We start from the raw sequence: 10201 nt of genomic DNA, 5'->3' as shown, positions 1-10201 counted from the left end.
TGCATCAAATCTATTCTTTAAATGGTCTCTAAATTCAGGAGGGATATTATCAAAGTCATATTTTGGCTCTTGTGGACTTGTTTTAACTGTCTTCAACTTCATCTTGAACGTGCATATGAGCAGTTGATGGTCTGTTCCACAACCAGCTCCTGGCCTTGTTTTGGCTGAAGAGATTGAACTTCCCCATCACCTCTTGCCACAGATGTGGTCAACCTGATTCCTGTGTATTTCATCTGGTGAAGCCCACATATATAGCCATCGCTTATGTTGTTGAAAAAAGGTATTTGCAATGCATAAGTCATTGGTCTTGCAAAATTCTGTCATGCGACTTCCAGTATTACTTTATCACCAAGGCCATATTTTCCAACTACCGGCAATTCTTCTTTGTTTCCAACTTTTTCATTCCAGTCACCATTGATAATCAACATATCTTGATTGATGTTAGTAAATTCAGACTGCAGAAGTTAGTAGAAATCTTCAATTTCCTCACCTTTGGCTTTGGTGGTTGGTGTGTAAATTTAAATAGTAATATTAACTGGTCTTCCTTGGAGGTGTATGGATATTATCCTGTCACTGACAGTGTTGTACTTCAGGACAGATCTTGAAACAGTCTTTGTGATGATGAATGCCATACCATTCCTCCTCACTTTGTCATTCCAGGCATAGTAGATCATATGGTTGTCTGATTCAAAGTGGCCAGAAACAGTCCATTTCAGCTCACTAATGCTTAGGATATTGATCTTTATGCATAAGTTCCATTTCATTTTTGACAGATTCCAATTTTCCTAGATTCATACTTTGTACATTCCACGTTCCAATTATTAATGGATGTTTGCATCTGTTTCTACTCATTATGAGTCATGCCACATCAGCCAATGCAGGTCCCAAAAGCTTTACTCTGTCCATATCGATAAGGTCATCTCTACTCTGAGGAGTCAGCTCTTCCCCAGTCAAACTTTGAGTGCCTTCTGACCTGATGGGCTCATCTTCCAGTACTATATCAGACAATGTTTCAGGGCTATTAATAAAGTTTTCCAGGAATATATCAGACAGTGTTTCACTGCTGTTCATAAGGTTTTCACTGGCCAATTGTTTGTGAAGTGAATGGCCTCTTCCTTCTTCTGAGTCTGTCTTAGCCTGGAAGCGCTGCTGAAACCTGTCCACCATGGGTAACCCTGCTGGCATTTTACAACACGATGGCATAGCCTCCAGCCTCACAGCAACATGTAAGCCACCAAAGGATGACAAACTGGCAGACAAACTCGTCTCCTTTAGTTGTTTCTAAACCTACCGGGGGCCCCGGCCCCAAAATAGAGCTGCCCCCAAGTGAAAAGCAGCCCTCGAGCCCCACACCCAGCCACCTCAGGCTGGTGATTGGAATGCAAAAGTTGGAAACAAAGAACACAATTAAGTGTTCAGGAATTCCCATTCTCACAACATTACTCATAATTTGTTATGGTACACATAGTTGAATCCCTTTGCATAGTCAATAAAATATAGGTAAACATCTTTCTGGTGTTTTCTGCTTTCAAACAAGATCCATCTGACATCAGCAATGATATCCCACCTTCTATACCCTGTTCTGACTCCGGCTTGTATTTCTAGCAGCTCCCTGGTCAATACAATGCTGCAACCATTTTTTAATTATCTTCAGCAAAATTTTGTGTGAGATATTAATGATGATGTTGTTGTTGTTGTTATGTGCTGTCGAGTCAGACCCAACTCATAGCGACCCCTCCTTGGGTTTCTGAGACAGTATCACTACGGAAATAGATTGCCCCATCTTCCTTCCAAGGAGTGGCTTCTGGGTTTGAACCACCCTACTTCTGGTTAGCAGTCAAGTGCCTTAACCACTTGGGTTCAGTAATTTCCACATTGTGTCAGATCACCCTTCTTTGGAATGAACACAAATATGGATCCCTTCCAGTCATTTGGCCAGGTAACTATCTTCCAAATTTCTTGGCATAAACAAGTAAGAGCCTCCAGCACTGCATCTGTTTATTGAAGCATCTCAATAGATTTTCTGCCAGTTCCTGGAGACTTGTTTTTTGCCAATTCCCTCAGTGCAGCTTGGACTTCTTCCTTCAATACCATTGATTTTTGATAATATTGCAACCTTCTGAAATGGTTGAACATCAACCAATTCTTTTTGGCTTTTAAAGTGACTCTGAATTTCTTCTATCTTATTTTGATGCTTCCTGCATCGTTCAATATTTTGCCCATAGAATCCTTCAGTATTACAACTCAAGGCTTGAGTGTTTTCTTCAGTTCTTTCTGCTTGAGAAATGCTGAGCGTGTTCTTCTCTTTCGGTTTTCTTACTCCAGGTCTTTGCACATTTCATTATACTACTTTACATGGTCTTCCTAAGCCACCCTTTGAAATCTTCTGTTCAGCTCTTTTATTTCATCACTTCTTCCATTTTCTTTAGCTACTTGCCATTCAAGGGCAGGAGCTCTGGTGATGTAGTGCCTAAGGCATTTGACTGCTAACCAGAAGACTGGCAGTTCAAACCCACCAGCCACTCCTTGGAAGGAAGGTTGGGCAATCTACTTCCATAGTGATATTGCCTCAGAAACCCAAGGAGGGGTCACTATGAGTTGGATCTGACTCCATGGCAGTGGTTGTATTTTTTTGCTGCATTCAAGGGCAAGTTTCAGAGTCACTTTTGACATCCATTTTGGTCTTTTCTTCCTTCCCTATCTTTTTAATGACCTTTGCTTTCTTTATGTATGATGTTCTTAATGTTATCCCACAAGTCGTCTGGTCTTTGGTCACTTGTGTTCAATGAGTCAAATTTATTCTTCAGATAGTCTGTAAATTCGGGCAAGATAAAATCAAGATCGCATGCTGGCTTTTGTGGCATAGTGCCTAAGGCATTTGACTGCTGACCAGAAAGCTGGCAGTTCAGACCCACCAGCCACTCCTCAGGAGGAAGGTTGGGCAATGTACTTTCATAGAGATGCTGGCTCAGAAACCCAAGGAGGGATCACTATGATTTGCAATCAACTCAATGGTCATGAGTTTGGTTTTGGTTTTTATATTGGCTTTTGTGGACTTGTATTCATTTTCTTCAGCTTCCTCTTGACCTTGCATATGAGCAATAGATGGTCTGTTCCATAATCACCCCCGGCCTTGTTCTGACTAATGATTTTGGAGTTCGCCATCATCTCTTACCACAGTTGACTGAATTTGATTCCTGTCTATTCCATCTGATGAAGTCCAAATGTATAGTTACTGTTTATGTTGTTGCAAAAAAGGCATTTGCAATAAATAAGTCATTGGTATTGCCAAATTTTGTCATGTGATATCCAGTGTCATTTCTGTCACCAAGACCATATTTTCCAATGCTGCTTGTTTCCAACTTTTGCATTCCAATCACCAGTAATTATCAATACATAATGATTATATGTTTGGTCAGTTTCAGACTGCAGAAGTTGGTAAAAATCTTCAATTTCTTCGTGTTTGGTTCATAAATTTGAATAATACAGTATTCACTGGTCTTCCTTATAGGTGTGTGGATATTATCCCATCACTGACAGCATTGTATTTCAGGGTAGATCTTGAAATGTTCTTTTGATGATGAATGAATGTGTCACCATTCCTTTTCATTTTGTCCTTCCTGGCATTGGTAGACCATATGATTGTCAGATTCTAAATGGTCAATACCAGTCCATTTTAGCTCACTAATGCCTGGGATAGGAGCTCTGGTAGCCTAGTGCCTAAGGCACTTGACTGCTAACCAGAAGGCTGGCGGTTCAAACCCACCAGCCACTCCTTGGAAGGAAGATGGGGCAATCTACTTCCGTAGTGATACTGCCTCGGAAACCCAAGGAGGGGTCGCTAAGAGTTGGGTCCAACTCAACAGCACATAACAACAACAAATGCCTGGGATATTGATCTTTATGTGTTCCATTTCATTTTTGATAACTCCCAATATTCCTAGATTCATACTTCGTACATTCCACGTTCCAATTATTAACTAATATTTGCAGCTGTTTCTTCTCATTTTGAGTCGTGTCGCTTCTGCAAATGAAGGTCCAGATGCTTTACGTCATCCACATCATTAAGGTCGACTCTACTTTGAGGAGGCAGCTCTTCCCCAGTCATATTTTGAGTGCCTTCTAACTTGAGGGGCTCATCTTTTAGCACTATAGAAGACAGTGTTTCACTGCTATTCATAAAGTCTTTCAGTAATATATCAGACAGTAGTATTTCACTGCTATTTGTAAGGTTTTCAGTCGCCAGTTTTTTCATAAATGGATGGCCCAATCCTTCTCAGTCTGTCTCAGTCTAGAAGCTCTGCTGAAACCTGTCACCATGGGTGAGCCTGCTGCTGTTTGAAATATCGGTAGTAGAGGTTCCAGCATCACAGCAACACACAGGCCAGCACAATAGGACAAGCCGACAGATGAGTGGTGGTCTGTTTACTGAGGTCTTCTTTAATTTTACTTAGCAATATTTTGTACTTTTGCCTGTAGAAGTCTTGCTCATCTTTTGTTAGATTTATTCCTAGGTGTTCAATATTTTTTATGGTATTGTAAATGATACCTTATTACATTTTATTTCCATTGCTTGTATGTAGAAGCACAGTTGATGTTTTATGTTGACCTTAGACCTAATGGTTTATATGTAGATTCTTTGGGTTAATCTGTGATCCAGTCACATCATCTGTGGATGATGACAGTTTTATTTCTTCTGGTCCAGTCCTTATGGTGTTCATTTCATTTTCTTGTGTTCTACACTCTCGACTTTGGACCTAATGAGGTTTTCCCTCTTTCCTTCCAGATGAGGCTGAGGCACATATTGATTATGAAGATAGTTTCCCTGATGACAGATCTGTGTCATTCAGAGAGCTCATGGAGGATTCCCGGACAGAGGTAGAGGTGGATGGCGATCAGAGAGAAGCTTCTGAGGAAGCTGCTAAACAGGACCGCCTGGTCTCTATTTCTGTGGAGAGTGAAAACAAAGCCCACGATAAGACTTTTGTTCCAACCACTGGCTTGTCCAGTGCTGGGAGCATTGTCCCCACGGACTTGCCAGGATCCCGGCTAAAACAGAAGTATCTTTTCTGGTTACCCACTGATACTGTCCACAAGCCTGAATTAGAAAAAGAGATAGATGATGACACCAAAGAACAGTTTCCTGCTGGAGACAACCAGAGTGATGTGAAATTGAGCCCAGGTGAACCTGAAACCAAGGTGATCTATAGCAGCACTGAGGGCCCCTCAGGGTCATCTGTGGGCAGGAATGACAGCAAGGCAGGGGATCAGATGGTGAGCAGCAGTGATGAGTCCTGGTTAGATGGCTACCCTGTGACTGATGGGACCTGGAAGAAGATAGAGGCAGAAGATGAAGAAGATGGAGATGGGTTAGATGAGTCAGTGGGACTGGATGAAAGTATTCTAGTTACTCCAGACCAGTCCATTCTTGTGGAAGTTAAGAAGCCTGGGAGTACTGTCCTCACACCAAGTGAGGATATGACCGTGACACGTCGTTCAGTTCTTCCATCTCAAATGCTGGATGTGGAGGCTTTGACTCTCAGAACCATGAATGTGTCTGAGACCGAGGACTCCAGCAAGGAGGATGCTGATATGACCAGGTACCAGTCAACAGTACCTTGGAGATTTGCCACAGAGAAGTCTCCCATGGCCACTCTATCCTATGCACTCACCAACTCTACCTTGGACTCAGTAACAACCACTGTTCAGCAGATGCCTGACCACATCCCCACAACTATCATGGCAGCCACCCAACTGCCAATGGAAACTACTGCTCCTGAGGTCCAGGATAGCTTCCCATACCTGCTGTCTGAGGACTTCTTGGGACAGGAAGTCCCTGGCCCAGGTACAAGTGAGAAGCTTCGTCCAACCTTAGAGCCATGTGTGGGGGATGAGTGTCCCAGCTTCAGCAGAGGCCCTGTGATCGCCACCATTGTCACTGTCCTTTGCCTGCTGCTGCTCCTGGCAGGCGTGGGAGCAGTGTGGGGTTACCACAAGTGCCAGCACAAGAGCTCCATGTACAAACTGAATGTTGGCCAGCGGCAGGCCCGGCACTACCACCAGCAGATTGAAATGGAGAAGGTCTAACCAGCTTTGGAGTGTGCTTTCCCAAAGCCACTTGGGAAGAAAAATAAATAAACTGTGACATATCACACTGATAAACTCTGACATTCACTATAGCGTGAAACACGCAGAGTGGGGCACATCTTTTTTTTCCCCCCTCAGGACTGTTTTATAGGCTAAGAAGTGTCACTGGGAGCACCTGGCAGGGCAGGAAGAATGTGTGATCACACACCTCAATGTCTCCACAGCCATCCTGCCCTGGAATGTATTATACTAATCCCAGACCTGTGCTTGGGCCCTAATTCCAATGTGAGGTCAAAAATCACCTTGTGGTTCATCATACTATCATCTTTTCCTTTATACAAAAAGAAAATTACCTACTCCGTGCATTGAAATTTTTTAAATAAGTGTCATAAACTGACCATTTGAGAGCATTCCTTTTTAGAACATAGATATTTCATTATTTAGAGTGGTGTATGGAAAAACGATGGATTGTTTCGTTTTAATATCGTGATGATACTGAGAGCAAATGAGCCAAGAACCAAGACTCAGTCCAGAAGCTTTGCGGTTTCTTTTTCGTTGTTTATTCCCACTGAGACCGCCTTCAGGGATTGGAGAGAATGACATTTTGTTGGGGGAAGGTGAGGAGTGACGAGACATACATCCACCTCTATTCCCTCAATTCTGTGGGACAGCCCACTGCTTTTTAGAAACAAGGTTGGCTTTGTACCAATCAGCATCATTTCCTCTGGGAAGCAATGGCCTAGTTGTCCTTGACCAGCTTGTGCCTAGGAATGTCTTGAAATTCTTACCAGGATTAACAAAACTCAGTCCTTGGTTTCCTCTCCCAGGATTAGCCATTTTCCTGGACTCCAGTAAGAAGGAATGACATGGGAGAAAAAATGTCTTAAGAGGGCCAAAGGCTTGGATATCAAGTCTGGGTTCCTACTTGATGGGAAAAGCAGAGGAATTGACAAAGGGGTATGACATGATCTGTGCCTGTTCTATTCTTTGCTCTAGTTTTGAAATTGTGAGCTTTATGGAAACAGGGTCCATCCTAACTATTGAGCAACCCATTGTGTAGCATCTAGATCATCTTACAGTGGCCCAGCAAGTGTTATTAATGAAAATATTCTTCAGTGTGGTTCCTAGACCAGCAGTATTAACATCACCTGAGAACTTGTTGGAGCTGCAAATTCCCACCCCAGACCCATGAAACAAAAACCTTAGGGGTGGAGCCTAGTTGTGTTTTAATAAGCTCTCCAGGTGATTCTGATGTACACTCAGGTGTGAGAACCATGGGTTTATGATAACATAAATTGACAGCTTTGAGGCAGACTGAAGATATAGAATTGTAGAAGATGAGTAACACCTGTGGTTTGTCTTAGACGGATGTCAGGCATTGGTTTGTGTTTCAGAGTCGGCATTTGAAGCTACTGAAATGCTATCTCTGCTAATCTTCTGTGTGTTTGCACAGAAATACATTAGATTTTTCAAATATGAATCATCTCCTTAGAAATAGCTTTCAATGGTTAAAAGTGATGAAGGCAATACATTTATTTCAAGACACCACAGGAGTCTTAAGTGTTTTTTTTGTGGCATGAGAGATATCCTGATCTTTTTTTGCAGCTGAAAATCTGTTCATGGTTTTGTGCCTAAGGAAAAAAGATTTCTCACAACATATGTTCTACTCAGCCACCTTTTTCTGGTGCAAGCTTTGGGAATATAATAGGCTAAACAGCTATAAAGTTAATACAGTATAGAGTCCTTCATCCCTGTAACTGGGCAAAACAAAGTTGTGAAGGTACCAAGGGAAAACCTATGCATCAGATGGAATCTGGAACAGTTATGAAATGCATTCTTCATGTAGCCAAAGCAAAACATAAGAGAACAAAAGCCAGAGACTGTATATATTTATAAATTAGATACATTTCTAATCTATTACAACTTTTCTATTTTCAACTGTACAAAATAACCTGGTTCAACAATGGGGTTGTGTTGATCACATATTATGTAATAACCCAAGAACACTGAATTTATACAAATCTTGTAAATAGATATTAATACAAATGTATTAATAAATTCATTGCAAATATTAACACAAAAATATATTATGTTGTAGGTATGGACTGCAAAATAAACACAACATAGCACTTTTGAAGTTAGTGATTTGGTGTCATCTAACTTAATGTTACAGAATTTAAAAATACATGTAGAAATGGAATAAATAAAAACACTGTAGACCTAAATTGTCATTATACCCGCTTTAAGACATAAATGTTTAATGCTCATGAATACTGAAGAGGGGGTTTCCATTAACACAAAGCTTCTGAGGTATTTAAAATAAATATTTCAAAAAACAGTTGTTGAAAGTATTTTGAGTTACTCTGCCCTGATTTAAAAAGAAAAAGATTTTCTACTGATCTTGAAACTCTTATTTGAATACTCACTATATCTCAGTCTCGCAGCCAGGTTGCCTCCTTTAGCATTTCAGAGAAGTCTGCAAACTGTCTGTTGCCCCCACTTCCTCCCTCCCTCTTCCTCACCTGAACCAGAGGCAGCCATTCACTTCACTATAAGGAAGTGCCAAAGCCTCACTACTCCGTGTGTGGTCCCCTGACCAGCAGCACAGGCATCTCCTGGGAGCTTTTTAGAAATGCAGACTCTCAGGCCCCACCCCAGACCTGCAGCATCACAGTCTGTATTTAACAAGAGGCACAGGTGGTTGGTAGGTATGGCAAAGTTTAAGAAACTAGCCTAAGAGAACAGAACTGATTACCTACCTTCTGCTGACAGGACCCTCCAAGGAATCATTAAAGAGGCTAAGAAGAAGGCACTATTTGCAAAGATGTGGGCAGGGTTAAGGGAACCATCAGAGATGATGAAGAGCTGTTAGAGAACCAATGAGAGCATCAATTGTAGGAAAGACGCTGCTAGACAAGAACTCTGGCTTCAGAAAAGCCCGGCTGCTGTCCAGCTGTGGTCTGTAAGAAACAGATTTTGAATACCCAGACCTCCTCTCACCCTGCAGTCTTTTTTTTTTTTTTTCTTTTTAATTGTGATTTCAGTGAGAGTTTAAAGATCAAATTGGTTTTCCATTCAACAGTCCATACACATTCTGTTTTGCGACATTCACTGCAAACCCCACAATGTAACAGCATTCTTCCCACTTCTTCCCTGTGCCTACTTCTCTGTCCTTTCTTCACACTCCCTCCCACTTCCTTGGCTCTATCCCTGGGCAAATACCAGCCCACAGTCTCTTGCTAGCTCATTTCAGTATCTAAATCCAATCAGAAGCCAGAGGGCAAACTAGGCAATGTAGCCCACAGGGATCAGGCACCTGGGACACAGTGCAAAGTGGAGAAAAGATATGAAGGGGCAAAGGGAGAAATCTATCCCAGAAACCATCAGTACCAATCTCATCTGCCTTATGACCCCATTTACCTTCGTGACCACTAGGAGTCCATGCTTCCCAAGCTGTAGTGGATGCTCCTGGTGCTCCACCCACCCAACCTTAACAAGGCAGGTGAACTGATCCTCCACCTGCCCTGAGTGTTGACTGCTAAATGTTCATAAGCACGTAAGTTTCCTTCTCACTCAGGGAACTGCCTTTGGCCTAATAGGAGTTTCTTTGCCCAGAAGGTTATATCCACCCCCTCCCCCTCTAGGGTAGCCCGTGACTGATGGACAACAGGCTGGCTTTCTTGCCTCAAGGTAAGACTAACTCTGGTATAATTCATGCCCCAGAGTCTCCCATGGGATCAGGCTGGAACTGGTCTCAACAGACCACAATACCTTGACAGCTTCTCCAGCTTCCCTTACATCTTTCTCCTGTGAGTGCTCCATCCTGGGCACAAGTCAAGGAATCTGAACTTCATGTTACCCTAAGTGTGGGCTCATGTCCAGAATGACGCGTAATCAATTCAATCACACTGAGAGAAAAGAAAGTTTAATCACTTATATGTAAGTCGGGACTGGACAGAGTTTCAGAATACTCTAAAAGTCTGCCCACCCTGGGTGGGTAAATACAGAATTTTTATATGTTGAGCCAAAGCTTATAGTCACATATACATGTTCCATTTCCCAAGGACAGGTCCTTTTGTGAAAAGGACATGGAAAGGCTGCTGCTGCTTCTTGT

At 42.2% G+C, this 10201-nt stretch overlaps 1 protein-coding gene across 1 annotated transcript in view; it reads left to right on the top strand.

Annotated features, from left to right (window-relative positions):
* Positions 1 to 6087, top strand: part of SUSD5 (sushi domain containing 5) — a 134706-nt gene extending 128619 nt beyond the window's left edge. The window contains exon 5 of the mRNA XM_007948668.2: positions 4787 to 6087. Coding sequence (XP_007946859.2) covers positions 4787 to 6087 — 1301 coding nt within the window. The remainder of the gene's footprint in view (positions 1 to 4786) is intronic.
* Positions 6088 to 10201: the final 4114 nt, after the last annotated feature.

This window comes from Orycteropus afer, unplaced genomic scaffold (assembly GCF_000298275.1).
Source record: "Orycteropus afer afer isolate SDZICR_OR568_19922 unplaced genomic scaffold, OryAfe1.0 scaffold00218, whole genome shotgun sequence".
Classification (NCBI taxonomy): domain Eukaryota; kingdom Metazoa; phylum Chordata; class Mammalia; order Tubulidentata; family Orycteropodidae; genus Orycteropus; species Orycteropus afer.
Note: the sequence above shows the minus strand (reverse complement) of the source record. Positions and strands in the feature narration are given on the sequence as shown.